The 25,416-nt window shown below is 39.3% G+C and overlaps 1 protein-coding gene across 4 annotated transcripts in view; it reads left to right on the top strand.

Annotated features, from left to right (window-relative positions):
• The window catches only part of DCAF1 (DDB1 and CUL4 associated factor 1), an 88,787-nt gene that overhangs the window by 16,673 nt on the left and 46,698 nt on the right, over nucleotides 1-25,416 (top strand). For all 4 annotated transcript variants that reach the window (XR_009505866.1, XM_059939769.1, XM_059939768.1 and 1 more), the window contains 2 exons: nucleotides 774-847; nucleotides 2,862-2,975. Coding sequence is in view for 3 of the 4 variants with exons in the window: in XM_059939769.1 (XP_059795752.1) it covers nucleotides 774-847; nucleotides 2,862-2,975 (188 nt within the window). In the remaining variant the exon portion in view is untranslated. The remainder of the gene's footprint in view (nucleotides 1-773; nucleotides 848-2,861; nucleotides 2,976-25,416) is intronic.

Below are 25,416 nucleotides of genomic sequence, written 5' to 3'. Positions count from 1 at the left end.
TATCAGCAGCTTATATCTTTTCTTCATCCTAAATTGTATCCTTTGACTAAATTTGCCACTCTGAAAGGAAAATTAAATAGATGATATCTGTTTTAAAAGCAAACCAGTAATTTTCCCAACCATTAACTAATTCTTTTACATTTAGGCTGTGTGTTGAGTAAATCCTAGGTTCCTGGCCTCCTTTCTTTCCCCAGGAGCTCAGAAGTTAAGATGACCAGGTTTATTTTATCTCTAGAATTGGTGATTGCTTGGTGGAATTCCCCCTGTCCCCCAGACCTGGAGTGTCATTACAGGTTTGAGGACACATCTCTGCTGCTGTTGGCATTATAGTTGAGAGATTGGACTTGGAGCCTATCTTCTCCAGGCCACTCATCAAAAGAAGCTGTGCTTCCTTCCTTTCTTTGTCTGGGAAGTCATGGGTTTTCATTCTCTTAGGCGCCTTTATGATTCTTTTGTAGACCTTGTATACTCTTACTGATACTGGTCTGGGTCTAGTGCTTATTTATTTAATTCAGCATTGATGTGTAGGCAATATGCTGGGATATGGGAAGGTTAGAGAGCAGTGTCTCAAATTTTTTATTGTCATTTTTAATTTTAAAGAATGTTCCTTATTAAATCTGATTCATCAAAAGAATCTTTTCTTTGTTTCTGTTAATTTTTGCTGGCCTTTTAATAGTACTTAAACAACCCAGGTGCCTTTCCAGAGGTCTGAGTTGCTTGACTGGGATGACTTACTCATTCCTTTGTTTGTTCCTCCCCTCTTCTTTTGGTAGGTCGAGCTGATCCAGAGTGTATGCTGGGCCACTTGCTGAGAATACTCTTCAAGAATGATGATTTCATGAATGCAGTAGGTTTGCTTCTTACTTTTCTCCAGAGATTATCATCAGCAGATGCTGTACCTTTATTGTTTTTTTGTAAATAGTCTGTTTTCTCCTGAGGCCTTGACAAAGTTGGGAATTGAGTGGGTAGCTTTTTAAATTTGGTATTGGTTCAATGAAATAGACTACTCATGGACTTCTTTATTACCAAAGTCCTGGTTGTGGCCAAGGTGTTTTCTCTTTGGTGTGTACTTTGTTCAGTTGAATATTGGTGAGGGTTCCCAAGGCATCTGTGCTCATTCTGGGGTGAGATGATTTTGAGTTTGGGAATATAGGAGTTCTCTTGGCTTCCTGAATAGAAAATTAAGAGTGATATGTACCGTATGATTCTGCACTGACACTATGGGTGTGTGCATCGGGCATGTGGAGGGAGAGAAAGGTGCCTTATTTAACTCCGGTCTGTTGAGGAGTAAATGAGGGTAAAAAAAAAAAAAAAGTATGTATTACTCACAGCTCCTGAACATAGTAATTATTCAATAAATTGTGGCTGTTAGTGATTTTGGAGGTGGAATAGCATGATGCTTGAGAGCATGGGCTTTGGGGTCCATGTTTTGGGTTTAAGTGCACTCTTCATTGACATTTTGATCTTTAGGCAACTTAAGCCTCTCCAAGCTTTATTTTCTCGAAGCTTTATTTCCCTAATCTATAAAATAGGGATGATAGTTCTTACCTTAAAATGTTTTTGTAATCCTTGAATGAAATTAAGCATGAAAAGTGCTTAGTGCAGAACCTGGCACATGAGGGCTCAGTAATTATTAGCTATTATTTTTATCTGTATTATATTAATTCCCAATTTTATTTCTTTATCATTGGTGTCTCTTCTCTGCTTCAGATCACTTCCAGCTGCCTTCTAGACGTTCCCACATGAATATTTCCCACAGGCACCTTGAATTCTGCATGTCTAATTGTTTGCCCCACAGTCTGTTTCTCTTATGGTCTAGCTCAGTAATGGTGTCCTTTCCTAGCCAGCTGGAAGTTATCCTTTATTCCTCTAAGCTTTTTTATTCAGTGAACTTACAGGTCTTATTGTGCCCTCCCCCTTAACCTTCACAAATCCCTCCACTTCTTTCTGCCCTTGTTGCTAGACCTTAGGTTAGCTACCACCATCTCTTGATACTGCAATAGCCTCTTAATTGGTTTCTCTTCTTATCTTGTCCCAACCCATTCTTTACTTATATCCCGAAAATCTTTATCAAATGCAAAAAATGATCATGGCAGTCTCTTGCTTAAAATCCATTAGTGCTTTCCCATTGCTCTCAAGATAAATTTTAAATTTTTTATTTTGGTTTATAAACCCAATCTCATGGCCTCTGTTCTCTCATTTTCAGTTCCTGACCTTTGGCCCTCCTCTCTTTCCCACTCCTCCTTAGCTATTCCTACTTGTCCTTCATGTTCTCGCTTCTGTAGCATCCTGTACTTAATGATATTTGTTTTTCCAGCTGTCACCTCTTTTGGATTATGAACCCTTTGATGGTGGGACTTTGTCTTATTCACTGTTGTATACCCAGCAATAGAACACAGTGCCACTTAGAGATCCAGTATTTATTTGATGAGTGCCAAAAGGAAAGTTTTATTGATACATTTATATATATAAAATATAAAACTCAAATTTTTTCGTTAACTATTGTCAAGAATCAGGGAGGGGTGAGGGGAGGCTTATCTTGCCCTGTTTTATCCTTCTGAAAAAGTGTATATGAGGATGGGGGGTGTTTTCTTTGTGATACTCCTTGAGCTTTAATTTCTATGGTTGCTGAGTTGTTTTAGGGGGATTTGACTTTAAAGTGGCAGAATAAATTATATGGTATTATCATGGCTCAGCAGGATCATAACTATTTCTAATAATTAGAGGTTTAATTAGTAATGTTAGGTATAGTCTTCTTTAATACCCTTTAGGCAAGCTATGGGAATGTATTAAGGATTTATTAGATGTTATTAATTTGATTGGGTTGAATTTCAGATGAGAAGTACTCCTTTTCTTTACAGCTGGTGAATGCATATGTGATGACAAGCCGAGAGCCCCCTTTAAACACTGCCGCTTGCAGACTCCTACTGGACATCATGCCAGGGCTAGAAACTGCTGTTGTCTTTCAAGAAAAGGTACTTACTAAAAAGAAAAGTCAACATTTTATTTTTTAGTTGAATGCTGATCTGTTTTTCTTTGTTAAAATAATTGTTATAGTTTTTTCTTATTATAGTGGTAATCTATATTATAGAATCTTAAGGAATTAAGACACAATAAAAAAATTTTTTAAATAACTATTTTAATGAGTACTTGCTGCTTGGGTGCTGTAGTCTTTTTTAAAATCTTAAGATCATATGTTTTTAGATACGGATTTGTGGATTTAACGATTTATGATCTTATTCAAACTCTTATTCCTTTTTTTTTTTTTTATTGGAATGTAGGTGCTTTACAACGTTGTGTTAGTTTCTGCTGTATAACAGAGTGAATCAGTTATACATATATGTATATCCACTCTTTTTTAGATTTCCTTCCCATTTAGGTCACCACAGAGCACTGAGTATAGTTCCCTGTGCTATACAGTAGGTTCTCATTAGTTATCTGTTTTGTATATAGTAGCATATATGTATCATTCCCAATCTCCCAATTCATCCCACCCTCCCTTCCCCCTTGGTAACGATAAGTTTGTTTTCTACATCTGTGACTCTATTTCTGCGTTGCAAATAAGTTCATCTGTACCATTTTTGTAGATTTCACATACAAGCGATATTATACGGTATTTGTCTTTCTCTTTATGACTTCACTCTGTATGACAATCTCTAGGTCCATCCACGTCACTGCAAATGATGTTATTTCGTTCCTTTTCTTTTTTTTTTTTTTTTTTTTTTGGGTTTATTTATTTATTTATGACTGTGTTGGGTCTTTGTTTTCTGTGCGAGGGCTTTCTCCAGTTGCGGCAAGCGGGGGCCACTCTTCATCGCGGTGCGCGGGCCTCTCACTATCGCGGCCTCTCTTGTTGCGGAGCACAGGCTCCAGACGCGCAGGCTCAGTAATTGTGGCTCACGGGCCTAGTTGCTCCGCGGCATGTGGGATCTTCCCAGACCAGGGCTCGAACCCGTGTGCCCTGCATTGGCAGGCAGATTCTCAACCACTGCGCCGCCAGGGAAGCCCCCTTTTCTTTTTTTTTTAATTAATTTATTTATTTTTGGCTGTGTTGGGTCTTCGTTTCTGTGCGAGGGCTTTCTCTAGTTGCGGCAAGCGGGGGCCACTCTTCATCGCGGTGTGCGGGCCTCTCACTATCGTGGCCTCTCCTGTTGCGGAGCACAGGCTTGAGATGCGCAGGCTCAGTAGTTGTGGCTCACGGGCCTAGTTGCTCCACGGCATGTGGGATCTTCCCAGACCAGGGCTCGAACCCTTGTCCCCTGCATTAGCAGGCAGATTCTCAACCACTGCGCCACCAGGGAAGCCCTATTTCGTTCCTTTTTATGGCTGAGTAATATTCCATTGCATATATGTATCACATCTTCTTTATCCATTCCTCTGTCAGTGGACATTTAGCTTGCTTCCATGTCTTGGCTATTGTAAATAGTGCTGCAGGGAATGTCGGGGTGCATGTATCTTTTTGAATTATGGTTTTTTTCTGCGTATATGCCCATAGTGGGATTGCTGGGTCACATGGTAGTTCTATTTTTAGTTTTTTTTAAGGAACCTCCATACTGTTCTCCATAGTGGCTGTACCAATTTACATTCCCACCAACAGTGTAGGAGGGTTCCCTTTTCTCCACACCCTCTTCAGCATTTATTGTTTGTAGATTTTTTAATGTTGGTGATTCTGACTGATGTGAGGTTACCTCATTGTAATTTTGATTTGCATTTCTCTAATAATTCAGACTCTTCTTCTTAATGATGAGTAGTCTTCCCCGGTGATGAGGACATTCTGTTCTGAGGAAGGCTGTCCTATTCTTGACAGTATTTTTTGTTTTTTTTTTTAAATTAATTTATTTATTTATTTTTGGCTGTGTTGGGTCTTCGTTTCTGTGCGAGGGCTTTCTCTAGTTGTGGCAAGCGGGGGCCACTCACTGTCGCGGCCTCTCCCGTTGCGGAGCACAGGCTCCAGACGCGCAGGCTCAGTAGTTGTGGCTCACGGGCCTAGCTGCTCCACGGCATGTGGGATCTTCCCGGACCGGGGAACGAACCCGTGTTCCCTGCATTGGCAGGCGGATTCCTAACCACTGCGCCACCAGGGAAGCCCTTGACAGTATTTAATATTCACTCTGAAGGCTGTGCTGTGCTGTGTTTTATGCTATGTGCTGGGAATATTTTGTCAGCAAGATAGGAGCTTACATTTATATGTTTGGAAGAACAGAGACAAACTGATAATTTCAAGTAAGGATAAGTGCTATGAAGACCAGAAAATGGTAATTTGTTAGCTACTGTGTATATTTCAATTGTCAAAAATTAGTTGCTGTGTTTTTAGAAGTAATGTCAATATTTTGGCTCTTAGCATTAAGAATTTCAGTGTGAACTGCGTATGCCATATAGCTTTCTTTGCTTTTAAAGACACTAAAAATTTAATCTTCTGAAAAAATCTGGAAGTCTCAGTATAGTTAAATGCATAAGCCGAGCAAAAGATCTGGAAACAGATTTTCTTAACTTTTAAGAAAATTTTATTACAGAATTGTACCACATAATGTATTTTAGAGAATAACATTGTTATTAATGCTATAGTTTGCAGTATTGTGTAGACTAGATTTAAAAATCTCTAATTAGCTACCACTGTGGGAGACCAAAAAAATCTATCTCCTGTCAAAAATGTTTTAATGCAAGTTCTTTTTTTTTTTTTAATGTGAGTTCGTTTGAAAAGCAGGATGAAAATGAAGCACTTACAGCAGTGTATTTGTTATATGCAAGATTTATAGAAGATTACAGATGATTTTACTGTGCTTTGTAAAAGTTTCCTGGTTGTCATTGTAGGAAAATCATCTCTGATTCTTTATAGTTTTATTGTATGTTTAGAATGAAGTGAATACCCTCTGGATGTTGGAAGCATGAAGGGATATTTTGAATAATAAAGCTCTCTGCAAGAACAGTTTTGTATTTTTATTTTATTTATTTATTTATTTTCAATAAATTTATTTATTTATTTATTTGGCTGCATTGGGTCTTTGTTGCTGCGCGCGGGCTTTCTCTAGTTGAGGCGAGCGGGGGCTACTCTTTGTTGCGGTGAGTGGGCTTCTCATTGTGGTGGCTTCTCTTGTTGTGGAACACGAGCTCTAGGCGAGCGGGCTTCAGTAGTTGTGGCTCATGGGCTCTAGAGCGCAGGCTCAGTAGTTGTGGTGCATGGGCTTAGTTGCTCCTGGACATGTGGGATCTTCCTTGACCAGGGCTTGAAACCATGTCCCCTGCATTGACAGGCAGATTCTTAACCACCGCACCACCAGGGAAGTCCTAGAACAGTTTTGTTTCTTAATAACTGATTTTTATTAAGTTGAAAGAAGTGAATTATTCAAAGATAATCATAATTAGGTTGGAAATAACATTGCCTTGAATCCAATGTCCTAGAGCGTGGATTATAAACCTCTTTAACCTTGTGAGACCTTACCGCTGGATTATATGATGTTCTTTACCTTTCAGAAATATCCTATGCACATATTTTGGTGTGAATCAATGTTTTACTTCTTTAAAAACATTTAATTATAGTGTGTAAATTAATGAGTCAGAAATCATTATTTTTGGGGACTTCCCTGGCGGTCCAGTGGTTAAGACTCCACACTTCCACTGCAGGGGGCACAGGGTCGATCCCTGGTCAGGGGACTTAGATTCTGCATTCTGCGCAGTGCAGCGCCGCCCCCCCCCAAAAAAAAAGAAGAAGAAAAAGAAAACAAAATCATTATTTTTAGACAGATTGGCAACTGGTGTTTCACAAAGCTACAGTTAAAACTCATTGCTTTAGGGCTTCCCTGGTGGCACAGTGGTTAAGAATCCGCCTGCCAGTGCAGGGGACACGGGTTAGAGCCCTGGTCTGGGAAGATCCCACATGCCACGGAGCAGCTAAGCCCATGCGCCACAACTACTGAGCCTGCGCTCTAGAGCTCTGCAACAAGAGAAGCCACTGCAATGAGAGGCCTGCGCACCGCAACGAAGAGTAGCCCCCACTCGCCGCAACTAGAGAAAATCTGCGTGCAACAATGCAGACCCAGTGTAGCCAAAAATAAATAAAATAAATAAATTTATTAAAAAAAAAGATTCACTGCTTTAGAGCAGTGTTTCTCAAACTTTCTGAACCGATAGTTACACATTTTACTTTTTTTTTTTTCCAAAAGCTGGGTACATTTTGTTTTACATTGCAACCCATACATTATATGTATCAGAGAGTTTTCTTGAACATTGTTTACCCCTTTGTGTAGTGCATCCTTATAGTTTCTATTTCATTTCTTTTTAAGAGCTGGTTGTAAGTTACTAAATTGATTGTATTCTAGCTGCTGTTTAAAAAAGTTGCTGGATTGTACTTTCACAGATGTTGAAATAGCTTTAAATTTTATTTTGTTTTATTGTTTTCTGTTTATGCTTGCTGCTCTTTTTTTTTTAAGTATAGTTGATTTACAATGCTGTGTTAATTTCTGCTGTACAGCAAGGTGACTTATTTGTATACATATATACATTCTTTTTTTTTTTTTAATATTCTTTTCCATTATGGTTTATCCCAGGAGACTGGATATAGTTCCCTGTGCTATACAGTAGGACCTTGTTGTTTGTCTGTTCTAAATGTAATAGTTTGCATCTGCTAACCCCAAATTCCCAGTCCATCCCTCTCCCTCCCTCCACCCCCCTTGGTAACCACAAGTCTGTTCTCTATGTCTGTGAGTCTGTTTCTGTTTTGTAGATGGGCTCATTTGTGCCATATTTTAGATTCCACATATAAGTGATATCACGTGATATTTGTCTTTCTCTGTCTGACTTTATGTAGTATGATAATCTCAGGTTGTATCCATGTTGCTGCAAATATCATAATTTCGTTCTGTTTTATGGCTGAGTCGTATTTCGTTATATATATGTACCACATCTTCTTTATCCATTCATCTGTCGATGGACCTTTCGGTTGTTTCCATGTTTTGGCTATTGTGAATAGTGCTGCTATGAACATAGGGGTACCTGTATCTTTTTATTTATTTATTTTTGGCTGTGTTGGGTCTTTGTTGCTGCGTGTGGGCTTTCTCTAGTTGCGACGAGTGGGGGCTACTCTTCGTTGCATTGGGCGGGCTTCTCATTGCGGTGGCTTCTCTTGCTGCGGAGCACGGGCCCTAGGCGCGTGGGCTTCAGTAGTTGTGGCACGTGGGCTCAGTGGTTGTGGCTCGCGGGCCCTAGAGTGCAGGCACAGTAGTTGTGGCTCATGGGCTTAGTTGCTCCACGGCATGTGGGATCGTCCCGGAGCAGGGCTCAAACCTGTGTCCCTTATATTGGCAGGCGGATTCTTAACCGCTGTGCCGCCAGGGAAGCCCCTGTCTTTTTGAATTATAATTTTGTCTGGGTATATGCCCAAGAGTGGGATTGCTGGATCATATGGTAACTGTATTTTTACTTTGCTGAGGAACCTCCATACTATTTTCCAGTATAGTGGCTGCACCAACTTACATTACCACCAACATTGTAGGAGGGTGCCCTTTTCTCCACACCCTCTCCAGCATTTGTTATTTGTAGACTTTAAAAAAAAAAAAAAAAAAAAAAAGATAAATAAATAAATAAATGGCTGTGTTGCGTCTTCATTCTGCACGCAGGCTCTCTCTAGTTGCAGCGAGCAGGGGCTACTCTTCATTGCAGTGCGCAGGCTTCTCATTGCGGTGGCTTCTCTTGTTGTGGAGCTCTAGGCACACGGGCTTCAGTAGTTGTGGCGCGCAGGCTCTAGAGCGCAGGCTCAGTAGTTGTGGCACACGGGCTTAGTTGCTCCGTGGCATGTGGGATCTTCCTGGACCAGGGCTTGAACCCGTGTCCCCTGCATTGGCAGGCGGATTCTTAACCACTATGCCACCAGGGAAGTCCCTGTTATTTGTAGACTTTTTAACGATGGCAATTCTGACTGGTGTGAGGTGGTACCTCATTTTAATTTTGTTCTACATTTCTCTAATAATTAGTGATGTTGAGCATCTTTTCACGTGCCTACTGACCATCTGCATGTCTTCTTTGGAGAAATGTCTATTAAAATCTTCTGTCGATTTTTCAATTGGGTTGTTTGTTTTTTTGTTGAGTTGTATGAGCTGTTTGTATATTTTGGAGATTAAGCAGTTTTGGTCGCATCATTTCAAATATTTTCTCCCATTCTGTAGGTTTTTCTTTTTTTTTTTTTTTTAACATTTATTTATTTATTTGGCTGTGCTGGTTCTTAGTTGCCATGTGCGGGATCTTCGTTGCCGCGTGTGGGATCTTCCTTGCCACATGTGGGATCCTTGTTGCTGTGTACAGGATCTTCAGTTGCGACATGTGGGATCTTTTAGTTGTGGCATGCGAACTCTTAGTTGCAGCATGTGGGATCTAGTTTCCTGACCAGGGATTGAACCTGGGCCCCCTGCATTGGGAGTGTGGAGTCTTAGCCACTGGACCACCAGGGAAGTCCCTCATTTCTTTTAAATGATTTCCTTTGCTGTGCAAAAGCTTTTAAGTTTGATTAGGTCCCATTTTATTTTTGTTTTTATTTCTGTTGCCTTGGGAGACTTGACTTAAGAAACCATTGGTACAATTTATGTCAGAGAATGTTTAGCCTGTGCTTTCTTCTAGGAGTTTATGGTATTATGTCTTATGTTCAAGTCTTTAAACCATTTTGAGTATTTTTGTGCATGGTGTGAGTGTGTGTCCTGACTTCACTGATTTTCATGTGGCTCTCCTAACTTCACTGATTTACATGTGGCTGTCCAACTTTCCCAGTACCACTTGCTGAAGAGACTGTCTTTTTCCCATTTTATAGTCTTGCTTCCTTTGTCCACGATTAATTGAATGTAGGTGTGTAAGTTTATTTTTGGGCTCTCTATTCTGTTCCATTGATCCATATGTCTGTTTTTGTACTGCTACCACACTGTTTTGATTACTGTACCTTTGTAGTATTGTCTGAAGCCTGGGAGAGTTATGCCTCCTGCTTTGTATTTTTTCCTCAGGATTTCTTTGGCAATTCTGGGTCTTTTATGGCTCCATATGAATTTTTGCATTATTTGTTCTAGTTCTGCAAAAAATGTCATGGGTAATTTGATAGGGGTTGCTTTAAATCTGTGGATTGCTTTGGGTAGTATTGCCATTTTAATAATATTAATTCTTCCAATCCAAGAGCATGGGATATCTTTCCATTTCTTTGCATTCTCTTTAATTTCCTTTTGTAATGTTTTACAGTTCTCAGCATATAAGTCTTTCACTTCCTTGGTCAGGTTTATTCCTAGGTATTTTATGTTTTTTTGGTGTGATTTTTAAAGGTCTTGTTTTTATACATTCTCTTTCTGATATTTCATTGGTTTTTAAAAAATATATTTATTTATTTATTTAGCTGTGTCGGGTCTTAGTTGTGGCACTCTGGATCTTCATTGCGGCACGCAGGATCTTTCATTGCGGCGCATGCTCTTCATTGTGGTGCACAGACTCTAGAGAGCATGGGCTCAGTAGTTGTGGTGAGCAAGCTCTCTAGTTGTGGCACATGGGCTCCAGACTCTGCGGGCTTAGTAGTTGTGCCGCACGGGCTCCATGGCCCGCGGACTGTCCAGTTGTGGCGCATGGGCTCTAGGGCATGCAGGCTCAGTAGTTGACAGCACACAGGCTTAGTTGCCCTGCGGCATGTGGGATCTTAGTTCCCCGACCAGGGATCGCCCCTGCATCCCCTGCATTGGATGGCGGATTCTTAAGCACTGGACCACCAGAGAAGTCCCTGATATTTCATCATTAGTGTCAAGAAATTTATGCAACCGATTTCTGAATGTTAATCTTGTATCCTGCTACTTTTCTGAATTCCTTTATAAGATCTAGTTGTTTTAGTGTGGAATTCTTAGGATTTTCTATATATAGTATCATGTCATCTGCATTTAGTGACAATTTTACCTCTTCCCTTCCAATTTGGATACCTTTTATTTTTCTTGTCGGATTGCTGTGGCTAGGACTTCCAATACTATGTTGAATAGCAGTGGTTAAGAGTGGGCATCCTTGTCTTGTTCCAGGTTTTAGTGGGAAGGCTTTCAGCTTTTCACCACTGAGTATTATATTGGCTGTGGGTTTGTCATAAATGGCTTTTATTATGTTGAGATATGTTCCCTCTATACTCACTTTGGTAAAAGTTTTTATCATGGATGATGTTGAGTTTTGCCAAATGCTTTTTCTGCATCTATTGAGATAATCACGTGGTTTTTGACTTTTCTTTTGTTTATGTGGTGTATTACATTGATTGCTTTGCAGATGTTGAACCGTTCTTGTGAACTTGGGATGAATCCCACTTGGTTGTGGTGTACGATCTTTTTTATGTGTTGTTGGATTCAGTTCGCTAATATTTTGTTGAGAATTTTTACGTCTATGTTCATCAAAGATATTGGCCTGTAATTTTCTTTTTTGTTGGTATCTTTGTCTGATTTTGGTATCAGGGTGATGGTGACTTCATAGAATGTCTTTGGGAGTGTTTCCTCCTCTTCAGTCTTTTGGAAGAGTTTTAGAAGAATCAGTGCAAGTTCTTCTTTGTATGTTTGGTAGAATTTGCCTGTGAAGGCACCTGGTCCTGGACTTTTGTTTGTAGGGAGTTTTTTAAATTACAGATTCTACTTCACTTCTAGTCGTCAGTCTGTTCAGATCATCTGTTTCTTCTTGATTCAATTTTGGTGGGCTGTATGTTTGTAGAAAGTTGTCTATTTCTTGTAGGTTGTCAAATTTGTTGGCATATAATTGTTCATATTATTCTTCTATGGTTTTTTTGTATTTCTATGGTACCAGCTGAGATTTCTCCTTTTTCATTTCTTATTTTATTTGGGTTCTTGCTCTTTTCTTCTTGGTGAGCCTGGCCAGAGGTTTGTCAATTTTGTTTACCCTTTCAAAGAACCAGCTCTTGGTTTCTTTTTTTTGGGGGGTCACGCTGCGTGGTTTGTGGGATCCTAGTTCCCTGACCAGCGATTGAACCTGGGCCCTCAGCAGTGAAAGTGCGGAGTCCTAACCACTGGACCACTGGGGAATTCCCTTTCTGTTGTTTTTTAAACCTCTGTTTATTTCCACTCTGATCTTTATTGTTTTCTTCCTTCTGCTGACTATGGGTTTCATTTGTCCTTTTTCTAATTTTTTCAAGTGGTAGGTTAGGTTGTTTATTTGAGACTTTTCTTGTTTTTTGAGGAAGGCCTGTGTCACTATGAACTTCCCTCTAAGAACTGCTTTTGCTGCATCCCATGGATTTTGTATGGTTGTGTTTTCATTGTTGCTTTTCTCAAGGTATTTTTTAAATTTCCTTTTTGATTTCCTTGTTGACCCATTGGCTTTTTAGTAGCATGTTGTTTAGTCTCCATGTAATCATTTTTTTCTCATTTCTTTTCCTATGGTTGATTTCTAGTTTCATGCCATTGTGTTCAGAGGAGATGCTTGAAATAATTTCTGTACTCTTTTTTTTTTTTTTTAAATTTATTTATTATGTTTATTTTTGGCTGTGTTGGGTCTTCGTTTCTGTGTGAGGGCTTTCTCCAGTTGCGGCGAGTGGGGGCCACTCTTCATCGCGGTGCGCGGGCCTCTCACTATCGCGGCCTCTCTTGTTGCGGAGCACAGGCTCCAGACGCTCAGGCTCAGTAGTTGTGGCTCACGGGCCTAGTTGCTCCACAGCATGTGGGATCTTCCCAGACCAGGGCTCAAACCCGTGTCCCCTGCATTGGCAGGCAGACTCTCAACCACTGCGCCACCAGGGAAGCCCCCAATTTCTGTACTCTTAAATTTGTTGAGGTTAGTTTTGTGCCCTAGTATGTGGTCAGTCCTAGAGGGAGTGTTCCATGTGCACTTGAAAAGAATGTGTATTCTGGTTTTTTTTTGGATGTAATATCCTGAAAATATCAATTAAATCTAAGTGTTGTATCATTTAGGATCTCTGTTGCCTTATTGATTTTCTGTCTAGAAGATCTCTTCATTGATGTGAGTGGGGTGTTAAAAGTCTCCTATTATATTCCCATCAATTTCTCCTGTTATGTCTGTATTTGTTTTACGTATTTGGTTGCTCTTGTATCAGTCGCACATATGTTGACGAAGTGTAAAATCTTCTTCTTATATTGATCCTTTTACTGTTATATAGTGTCCTTCTTTATCTTTCTTATGGCCTTTGTTTTATTTTTTTAATTTTTAAAATATTTATTTATTTATTTATTTTGGCTGCACTGGGTGTTAGTTGTGGCACGTGGGATCTTAGTTGCAGCATGTGGACTTCTTGGTTGCGACATGCAGACTGGACTCTTAGTTGTGGCATGAGGACTCTTAGTTGCGGCTTGCGGACTGTTTAGTTGCGGCATGCATGCGGTATCTAGTTCTCCGACCAGGGATCGAACCTGGGCTCCCTGCATTGGCACAGAGTCTTACACATTGGACCACAAGGGAAGTCCTTGGCCTTTGTTTTAAAGTCTGTTTTGTCTGCTAGGAATATTGTAGCTCCTGCTTTCTTGTCATTTCTGTTTGCATGAAATGAAATACCTTTTTCCATCCCCTCACTTTCAGTGTGTGTCCTTTGTCCTAAGATGGGTCTCTTGTAGGTTGAATATTGTAGGCTCTTGTTTTTTTAATCCAGTCTGCCACTCTTTGTTTTTGATTGGAGCATTTGGTCCATTGACATTTAAGGTAATATTGATACATATATATTTATTGCCATTTTAAACTTTGTTTTCAGCTGTTTCTATATTCCTTGTTTGTTCCTTGTTCTTTTTGTTTTTCTTTTTGGGGTTTGATGATTTCTTTTTGTTTTATGCTTGGGTTGTTTTTGGTTTTTGTGAATCTATTGTATGTTTTTGATTTGTGGTTGCCCTGTTTTTCAAGTAGGTTAACCCCTTCCTAGTTCTGCTTGCTTTAGACTGATAGTCATATAGGCCCAAACACATTCTAAAAAAAAAAATCTACATTTTCTTAGTTCTTCCCCAAATTTTATGATTTTGATGTCCTTTTTTTAATTCTTCATCTTTATCCTTTTGCTGTTCCTTGCATTTATGATCACTTTCACAAATAGGTGGTGGTTTTTTTTTCCTTTTTGATTTGTATATTAGCTAATTTAAGTGATTTACTTTCCAATTGCTATCTCCCTGTATCTTCCTGCTTCTTTTAGAGAAGACCTTTCAATATTTTAGGATAGATTTAGTATTGCTGTATTCTTTTAGTTTTTGCTTGTCAGAGAAATTATTTCTCCTCCTATTCTAAATGATAATTTTGCTGGGTAGAGTATTCTAGGTTGCAGATTTTTCCTGTTCAAGACTTTGAATATATTTTGCCACTCCCTTCTGGCCTGCAGCATTTCTGTAGAGAAATCAGCTGATAGCCATATTGGGCCTTCCCTTGTAATTAACTCTTTGTTTTTCTCTTGCTGCCTTTAGTATTCTCTCTTTATCTTTAACTTTTGCCATTTTTATTATCATATATCTTGGTATGTAGGTCTGTCTGGGTTCATCTTGTTTGGGACCCTCTGTGCTTCGTATATGTGGATATCTGTTTCCTTCTTTAAATTTGGGAAGTTTTCAGCCATAATTTCTTCAGATACATTTTCAATCCCCTTTTCTCTTTCTTCTCCCTCTGGAATCCCTGTTATGTGTATTTTGGCATGGTTTATATTATCCCATAGGTCTGTTAATGTTGCTTTCATTTTTTTTTCATTTGTTTTTCTTTTTTAAAAATTAACTGATTAATTAATTTGGATGTGCTGGGTCTTAGTTGCGGCATGTGGGATCTTTGTTGCCGTGTGCGGGGTCTTCATTTCGGTGTGTGGGATCTTTAGTTGCGGCATGCGGGTCTTAGTTGTGGCATCCAGGATCTTTTTTTTTAGTTGTGGCACGTGGGATTTTTAGTTGCGGCATGCAGGATCTTTTAGTTGCAGCATGCGGCTCTTAGTTGCAGCATGCGGGATCTAGTTCCCTGACCAGGGATCAAACCCGGGCCCCCTGCATGGGGAGCGTGGAGTCTTAACTGCTGGACCAGCAGGGATATCCCTCATTTGGTTTTCTGTCTACTCTTTTGTTTGGGTAATTTCTATTATTCTATCTTGCAGATCACTTATTCTTTCTTCTGCATTATTTACTTTGCTATTCGTTGCATTTAGCTTAGATTTCTCCTCAGCAAATGAATTTTCTAATTTTTCTTGTCTCCTCCTTATAGTTTCTAGTTCCTTTTTACAGTAATCTGCATTTCTGTTGAAAACCTTTCTTAGTTCCTTCACTATTTTCATTACCTCCTTTTTGAACTCGGTGTCTGTTAGACTGAAGAGGTCTGTTTCTTTGTTTGTTCCTTCAGGGGAATTCTCTTGGTCTTTTAATTGGGAGTGGTTCCTCTGCTTCTTCATTTTGCTTATATTTCTCTTACTCTGTGAGTTTAAGAGATACAAATACCTACAGTAGTCTTGGAGGGCTATTTATTATGGGAGCGTCCCTGCATAGCTTGTGTGGGTTTAATATTTTTTTGGTCTGAGGGCTGTTTTTGGTTTGGGTGCTTGCTGTTTCTTTCCTCCGCATGTGCTGGTCATTATCCCCTTGTTAGGGGGTATGCAGGCCTGCAGCCCGCTCATGGGACCCTTGGTGCCAGTGGGCTGCATGTGCTTCCGGGGAGGCGGGGGCATTGGTTGGTGCCAGGTTTTGGGACCCTTGGCCAGCCGTCCATGCCTGACTGTGGAGTCCAAGATGGCAGCGGCAGCTATTGCCCACCCCTGGAGCTTGTGTAGGTGGTGCCCTGCTGCCTGAGAGAGGGCGTGGAGAAAGAAGCTCCTGTGGCAGGCCCACCCCTCTCCTCGTGGGCCCCCCAACAATGGTGCCTTGCCCCTCTGGGGGGCCCAGGCTTCCTCCCATAGTCCCTCGGTTATAGCGCACCACACCCTAGCCCCCTCAGGCTGTCACCATGCAGCCAGTCCCAGTCCTCTTCCCGGTTCTGACCTTCAAAGCACAAGCCTCAGCACTCAGCCCCTGACCCCCTCAGTGGAAGAGTGAGCATCTTGGGCTGGGGAGTGCCAGGTGGCAGCACCGACTGGCTGTGCTGGTGTCTCTCCTCTTTGCCCTCTGCAAACTGGTTGCTGCACTCTCCCCTGAGGCTCCGGAGCTCCCCCTCCATTCGGGCTGTTCTCCCTGCCAGTGAGGGGACTTCCCAGTGTGTGGAAACCTTTCCTTTTTCACAGTTCTCTCCCAAGTATGCAGGTGCTGTCCCGTTTCCTTTCGTGCTTTTTTTTTTTCTTTTGTCCTACCCAGTTACATGGAGATTTTCTAGCCCTTTTTGAAGTCTGAGGTCTTCTGCCAGCATTCAGTAGGTGTTCTGTGAGAATCGTTCCACATGTAGATGTATTTTTGATGTATTTGTGGGAGAAGGTGAGCTCCATATCCTACTCCTCTGCCATCTTTATCATTCTTTTAAATTTTATTTTTATTTAAAATAATTTGGCTGGGCTTCCCTCGTGGCGCAGTGGTTGAGAATCTGCCTGCTAATGCAGGGGAGACGGGTTCGAGCCCTGGTCTGGGAAGATCCCACATGCCGTAGAACAGCTAGGCCCGTGAGCCACAATTACTGAGCCTGCGCATCTGGAGCCTGTGCTCTGCAACAAGAGAGGCCGCGATAATGAGAGGCCCACGCACCGCGATGAAGAGTGGCCCCCGCTTGCCACAACTAGAGAAAGCCCTTGCACAGAAACGAAGACCCAACACAGCCATAAATAAATAAATAAATAAAATTTAAAAAAAAATTTGGCTGTATAGTTTCTTCATTATATTAAGTGTGTTATAGAACAGAGTACTTTTATATTGTTTACATACCAGGTTTTTTGTACTGTTTACGTTTATCAGTGTATGCTCTTAATCCAGTGAGAACAGGACCTTTAGGGACTTAATTAAGAGTACTGCTTTAACGTTTTTTTTTTCTTTGAGGTTGTCTCAGATTATTGGAGGTCAGAGGGATAAAATCGGAGAGAATGAAATCTCAGAAAGTGTAACCTTTAAGCCAGCGTTTTCAAGATTTTATACTCTGGAACATTAAGATTCCCCTAAAATGTTAATAGGTGTTTTATGATGAAAATGTCCACGTGGTCAGTTAGGTAGATGGCTACTGTTTATTGAGTGCCAGTCCTGTGCTAAGCATTTGATTTGCATCGTATCACTTAATTCTCACAGCATCCCATGAGGTAGGAAGAAAACCATGAGTCTATGGTATTTCAGAATCAGAGAGAAAAGAAATGGTTTTAATACAGAAGGGACAAGACCCAGATCTATCAAGATGACTAACCAGGATAACTTACAAACTCTCCCGTTGCACACAAATACAAATTTCGGGTAAACTATAATAAACTCTTAGAGAAATTCCTAGGTGCCAGAAATGAAGATGGAACTGTAAAAGTAAAGTGGTAATTGAGGACAGGGACAAAATCTTGGGTGAGGAATTAGAATGGGGACCCTGACCTCCATATAAAACTGGGATTCCCTAAGGACCTTCATTGAAACAATGGAAAAGGAAACTATCTGCTTTATTCTGTGGGAAGATGATAGATTTCTCACTCTCTGACTCCACTCTGAGGGGCAGGGGCATGGGCATGTAAGTCTCCCCTGAGAAACTCTGGGCATGGGCCTTATTTGGGTATATGTTTGAAATTTCTATCTTGATTGGGAACCCCAAAGTCAAGATATTAACAACAAACAATTGTTTTGGACCAGTGATATTCTTTGGTTGTCTGGCAAAAGCAAATACAGAACTCCTGTGGTGGAGAAGCTTTCACAATCTGGGCCACAAGGGATTTTCACAGAAAAAACAATTTCCACAAAAAGTGAGCTCACAAAAAAATTACAAAGTATCCCAGCAAATAATCCTCCATGATTAGGAGTCAACAATTAAACAATGACTGGATATGTTTCCTTTTCAGATTTTTCATTACTAGTGTATAGAAATGCAACTGATTTTTGTGTATTGATTTTGTATTCTGCAACTTTGCAGAATTCATTTATTCTAACAGGTTGTTGTGTGTGTGTGTGTGTGTGTGTGTGTGTGTGGAAACTTTAGAGCTTTTTATGTATAAGATCATGTCATTTGTGAACAGAGATAATTTTATTTCTTCCTTTCCAACACAGATGCCTTTAATTTCTTTTTCTTGCCAGTACTATGTTGAATAGAAGTGGTGAAAGCAGACATCCTTGTCTTGTTTTTAATCTTTGGAGAAAGTCTGTCAGACTTTTACGGTTGAGTGTAGTGTTAGCTGTGATTTTTTCATGACTGGCATTTATTATGTTGAGGAAGTTTCTTTCTATTTCTAGTTTATTAAGTGTTTTTTAATGAAAGGGATTTTACTTTTGTCAGATTCTTTTTGCCTCAGTTGACATGGTCATGTGGTTTTCTACTAATTCACAAAAATTAATTCACACTGATTCTATTAATGTGGTGTGTTACATAGATTGATTTTTGTATTTTGAACCATATGTACCTGGGTAAATCCACTTGGTCGTGGTATATACAGTAATCCTCTTAGTATGCTGCTGAATTGAGTTTGCAAGTATTTTTTGAGAATTTTTGCATCAGTATTCATAAGGAATATCTGTAGTTTTCTTGTACTATCTTTGTGTCTTGCTTTGGTATCAGGGTGATGCTGGATTCATAGAATGAGTTAGGAAGTGTTCCTTCTCATTAATTTTTTGGAAGAGTTTGAGAAGGCTTGGTATTAATTCCTTAAATGGTAAAATTTACCAGTTAAGCGATCTGGTCCTAGGTTTTTCTGTTTTGGGAGGGTTTTGACAACTGATTCAGTCTCCTTACTGGTTATACGTCTGTTCAGTTATTCTGTTTCTTCATTAGTCCATTTTGGTAGATTGTGTTTCTAGGAATTTGTCCGTTTAATCTAAGTTACTCAATTTGTTGGTGTACAGTTGTTTATAGTGTTCTCCTGTAATCCACTCCCCCCCTTTTTTTTTTTGGCCATGCCGCATGTGGCTTGTGGGATCTTAGTTCCCCGACCAGGGATTGAACCTGGGCCCTCGGCCATGAAAGTGTGGAGTCCTACCCACTGGACCACCGGGGAATTCCCTTATAATCCTTTTTATTCCTGTAAAATTGGTAGTCATGTTCCCCCTTTCTTTTTTAAAAAAAATTTTAAAATTTATTTATCTTTTTGGCTGCATTGGGTCTTTGTTGTGGTGCGTGGGCTTCTCATTGCGGTGGCTTCTCTTGTTGCAGAGCACGGACTCTAGGCAGTGGGCTTCAGTAGTTGCAGCACGTGGGCTATGTAGTTGTGGTGGGCGGGCTCTAGGGCACGTGGGCTCAGTAGTTGTGGTTCATGGGCTCAGTAGTCATGGCTTGTGAGCTCTAGAGCACAGGCTCAGTAGTTGTGGTGCATGGGCTTAGTTGCTCTGCGGCATGTGGGATCTTCCTGGACCAGGGCTTGAACCCTTGTCCCCTGCATTGGCAGGTGGATTCTTAACCACTGCACCACTGGGGAAGTCCTCCCTTTTCATTTTTGATTCTAGTAATTTGTCTTCTCTCCTTTTTTTTTTTCTTGATCAGTTTAGCTAAAGGTTTGTCAATTTTGTTGATCTTTTCAAAGCAACAACTTTTGGTTTCATTAATTTTCTGTATTTTTCTATTTGCTATTTTGTTTATCTCCATTCTAATCTTTATTATTATTATTTTTTACTTCTGCTATCTTTGGGTTTTATTTGCTCTTTCTTGTTCCTTAAAGTGTACAGTTTAGTTATTAATTTGACCTTTTTTTGTTTTTAACTTTATGTGCTTGCAGCTGTAAATTTCCCTCTTTGCATTGCTTTTGCGGTATCCCATAAATTTTGGTATGCTGTGTTTTTGTTTTCATTCATCTCAAGGTATTTTCTAATTTCCCTGTGATTTCTTCTTTGACACTTTCGTTGGTTAAGACTGTTGATTTCCACATATGAATTTTCCAGTTTTCTCTTGGGATGTTGATTTCTCATTTCATTCCATTGTGATCGGAAAAAATTATTTGTAAGAGGTCAGTTCTTTTTAAATTATTAAGACTTGTTTTGTGGCCTAACATATAGTCTCTTTTGGGAAATGTTCCATGTGTACTTGAGAAGAATGTATATTCTGCTCTTGTTGGATGGAGTGTTCTCTATATGTCTTTTAGATCTAATTGGTTTGTAGTGTTGTTCAACTCCTCTGTTTCCCTATTGATTTTCTTTTCGGTTGTTCTATCCATTATTGAAAGTTGGGGTAAAGAGTTTCTGTTTAGGATAATGAAATTCTGGAAATAGATAGTGTTGATGGTTATACAACATTGTGAATGTACTGAATCCCACCAAATTGCACACTGAAAAATGGTTAAAATGGTTAAAAGTTATGAATGTAAAAGAAAGAATCAGAACTCCAAGAAAAGTCTAAGACTATGAAAAAAATGGCCATTTGGAAAATGAACAAAGGAACTACTGGAAATAAAAATTACAGTTATTGAATTTTAAAACTTAATAGATGAGGTAGAGTGAAATTTAGACACAGCTAAAGATAGAATTAATAAACTGGAATATCTGACAGGATAATCAATAATGAAGCTCTTAGAAATAAGACTAGAATTAGAAATTTTTAAATGTATCTAAAAGGAGTTTCAATAAAAGAGAATAGAAGGGACTTCCCTGGTGGTCCAGTGGTTAACATTCTGTGCTTCCACTGCAAGGGGTGCGGGTTCAACCCCTGGTCAGGGAACTAGGATCCTGCATGGCATGCGATGCAGCCAAAAAAGAAAAAAATGTGTATGTGTGTATATATATACACACACACATGTATATAAAAGAAAAAGAAAATAGAAAGGTAGTATTCAGAGAGATGAGGCTAGGATCTTACAAATAAATGAAAGACATGACCACTCAGATTCAGGAAGTCCCATGAAGAATACCAAAAACAAAAAGATTTTAAAAGCAACTAGATTTTTTTTACTGAGCTCTGACCGCCACAGCAACAGTCAGCTCTACCCACCACCAGAGCCTCCCATCAAGCCTCTTAGATAGCCTCAACCACCAGAGGGCAGACAACAGAAGCAAGAAAAACTATAATCCTGCAGCCTGTGGACCAAAAACCACAGTTACAGAAAGATAGAGAAGATGAAAAGGCAGAGGGCTATGTACCAGATGAAGGAACAAGAAAAAACCCCAGAAAAACAACTAAATGAAGTGGAGATAGGCAACCTTCCAGAAAAAGAATTCAGAATAATGATAGTGAAGATGATCCAGGACCTTGGAATAAGAATGGAGGCAAAGATTGAGAAGATGCAAGAAATGATTAACAAAGACCTAGAAGAATTAAAGAACAAACAAACAGAGATGACCAATACAATAACTGAAATGAAAACTACACTAGAAGGAATCAATAGCAGAATAACTGAGGCAGAAGAACGGATAAGTGACCTGGAAGACAGAATGATGGAATTCACTGCTGCGGAACAGACTAAAGAAAAAAGAATGAAAAGAAATGAAGACAGCCTAAGAGACCTCTGGGACAACATTAAACGCAACAACATTCGCATTATAGGGGTCCCAGAAGGAGAAGAGAGAGAGAAAGGACCAGAGAAAATATTTGAAGAGATTATAGTCGAAAACTTCCCTAACATGGGAAAGGAAATAGCCACCCAAGTCCAGGAAGCGCAGAGAGTCCCATACAGGATAAACCCAAGGAGAAACACGCCGAGACACATAGTAATCAAAGTGGCAAAAATTAAAGACAAAGAAAAATTATTGAAAGCAGCAAGGGAAAAACAACAAATAACATACAAGGGAACTCCCATAAGGTTAACAGCTGATTTCTCAGCAGAAACTCTGCAAGCCAGAAGGGAGTGGCATGATATACTTAAAGTGATGAAAGGGAAGAACCTACAACCAAGATTACTCTACCCGGCAAGGATCTCATTTAGATTTGATGGAGAAATCAAAAGCTTTACAGACAAGCAAAAGCTAAGAGAATTCAGCACCACCAAACCAGCTCTACAACAAATGCTAAAGGAACTTCTCTAAGTGGGAAACACAAGAGAAGAAAAGGACCTACAAAAACAAACCCAAACCAATTAAGAAAATGGTCATAGGGACATACATATCGATAATTACCTTAAACGTGAATGGATTAAATGCCCCAACCAAAAGACATAGACTGGCTGAATGGATACAAAAACAGGACCCATATATATGCTGTCTACAAGAGACCCACTTTAGACCTAGGGACACATACAGACTGAAAGTGAGGGGATGGAAAAAGATATTCCATGCAAATGGAAATCAAAAGAAAGCTGGAGTAGCTATACTCATATCAGATAAAATAGACTTTAAAATAAAGAATGTTACAAGAGACAAGGAAGGACACTACATAATGATCCAGGGATCAATCCAAGAAGAAGATATAACAATTATAAATATATATGCACCCAACATAGGAGCACCTCAATACATAAGGCAACTGCTAACAGCTATAAAAGAGGAAATCGACAGTAACACAATAATAGTGGGGGACTTTAACACCTCACTTACACCAATGGACAGATCATCCAAAATGAAAATAAATAAGGAAACAGAAGCTTTAAATGACACAATAGACCAGATAGATTTAATTGATATATATCGGACATTCCATCCAAAAACAGCAGATTACACGTTCTTCTCAAGTGCGCACGGAACATTCTCCAAGATAGATCACATCTTGGGTCACAAATCAAGCCTCAGTAAATTTAAGAAAATTGAAATCATATCAAGCATCTTTTCTGACCACAACGCTATGAGATTAGAAATGAATTACAGGGAAAAAAACGTAAAAAGGACAAACACATGGAGGCTAAACAATACGTTACTAAATAACCAAGAGATCACTGAAGAAATCAAAGAGGAAATAAAAAAATACCTAGAGACAAATGACAATGAAAACACGACGACCCAAAACCTATGGGATGCAGCAAAAGCAGTTCTAAGAGGGAAGTTTATAGCTATACAAGCCTACCTAAAGAAACAAGAAAAAGCTCAAGTAAACAATCTAAACTTACACTTAAAGAAACTAGAGAAAGAAGAACAAACAAAACCCAAAGTTAGCAGAAGGAAAGAAATCATAAAGATCAGAGCAGAAATAAATGAAATAGAAACAAAGAAAACAATAGCAAAGATCAATAAAACTAAAAGTTGGTTCTTTGAGAAGATAAACAAAATTGATAAGCCATTAGCCAGACTCATCAAGAAAAAGAGGGAGAGGACTCAAATCAATAAAATCAGAAATGAAAAAGGAGAAGTTACAACAGACACCGCAGAAATACAAAGCATCCTAAGAGACTACTACAAGCAACTTTATGCCAATAAAATGGACAACCTGGAAGAAATGGACAAATTCTTAGAAAGGTATAACCTTCCAAGACTGAACCAGGAAGAAATAGAAAATATGAACAGACCAATCACAAGTAATGAAATTGAAACTGTGATTAAAAATCTTCCAACAAACAAAAGTCCAGGACCAGATGGCTTCACAGGTGAATTCTATCAAACATTTAGAGAAGAGCTAACACCCATCCTTCTCAAACTCTTCCAAAAAATTGCAGAGGAAGGAACACTCCCAAACTCATTCTATGAGGCCACCATCACCCTGATACCAAAACCAGACAAAGACACTACAAAAAAAGAAAATTACAGACCAATATCACTGATGAATATAGATGCAAAAATCCTCAACAAAATATTAGCAAACAGAATCCAACAACACATTAAAAGGATCATACACCACGATCAAGTGGGATTTATCCCAGGGATGCAAGGATTCTTCAATATACGCAAATCAATCAATGTGATACACCATATTAACAAATTGAAGAATAAAAACCATATGATCATCTCAATAGATGCAGAAAAAGCTTTTGACAAAATTCAACACCCATTTCTGATAAAAACTCTCCAGAAAGTGGGCATAGAGGGAACCTACCTCAACATAATAAAGGCCATATATGACAAACCCACAGCAAACATCATTCTCAATGGTGAAAAACTGAAAGCATGTCCTCTAAGATCAGGAACGAGACAAGGATGTCCACTCTCACCACTATTATTCAACATAGTTTTGGAAGTCCTAGCCACGGCAATCAGAGAAGAAAAAGAAATAAAAGGAATACAAATTGGAAAAGAAGAAGTAAAACTGTCACTGTTTGCGGATGACATGATACTATACATAGAGAATCCTAAAACTGCCACCAGAAAACTGCTAGAGCTAATTAATGAATATGGTAAAGTTGCAGGATACAAAATTAATGCACAGAAATCTCTTGCATTCCTATACACTAATGATGAAAAATCTGAAAGAGAAATTAAGGAAACACTCCCATTTACCATTGCAACAAAAAGAATAAAATACATAGGAATAAACCTACCTAGGGAGACAAAAGACCTGTATGCAGAAAACTATAAGACACTGATGAAAGAAATTAAAGATGATACCAACAGATGGAGAGATATACCATGTTCTTGGATTGGAAGAATCAACATTGTGAAAATGAGTATACTACCCAAAGCAATCTACAGATTCAATGCAATCCCTATCAAATTACCAATGGCATTTTTTACGGAGCTAGAACAAATCATCTTAAAATTTGTATGGAGACACAAAAGACCCCGAATAGGCAAAGCAGTCTTGAGGCAAAAAAATGGAGCTGGAGGAATCAGACTCCCTGACTTCAGACTATACTACAAAGCTACAGTAATTAAGACAACATGGTACTGGCACAAAAACAGAAACATAGATCAATGGAACAAGATAGAAAGCCCAGACATTAACCCACGCACCTATGGTCAACTAATCTATGACAAAGGAGGCAAAGATATACAATGGAGAAAAGACAGTCTCTTCAATAAGTGGTGCTGGGAAAACTGGACAGCTACATGTAAAAGAATGAAATTAGAATACTCCCTAACACCATACACAAAAATAAACTCAAAATGGATTAGAGACCTAAATATAAGACCGGACACTATAAAACTCTTAGAGGAAAACATAGGAAGAACACTCTTTGACATAAATCACAGCAAGATCTTTTTTGATCCACCTCCTCGAGTAATGGAAATAAAAACAAAAATAAACAAGTGGGACCTAATGAAACTTCAAAGCTTTTGCACAGCAAAGGAAACCATAAACAAGACGAAAAGACAACCCTCAGAATGGGAGAAAATATTTGCAAATGAATCAACGGACAAAGGATTAATCTCCAAAATATATAAACAGCTCATTCAGCTCAATATCAAAGAAACAAACACCCCAATCCAAAAATGGGCAGAAGACCTAAATAGACATTTCTCCAAAGAAGACATACAGATGGCCACGAAGCACATGAAAAGATGCTCAACATCACTAATTATTAGAGAAATGCAAATCAAAACTACAATGAGGTATCACCTCACTCCTGTTAGAATGGGCATCATCAGAAAA

Source organism: Balaenoptera ricei, chromosome 11 (genome assembly GCF_028023285.1).
Source record: "Balaenoptera ricei isolate mBalRic1 chromosome 11, mBalRic1.hap2, whole genome shotgun sequence".
Classification (NCBI taxonomy): domain Eukaryota; kingdom Metazoa; phylum Chordata; class Mammalia; order Artiodactyla; family Balaenopteridae; genus Balaenoptera; species Balaenoptera ricei.
Note: the sequence above shows the minus strand (reverse complement) of the source record. Positions and strands in the feature narration are given on the sequence as shown.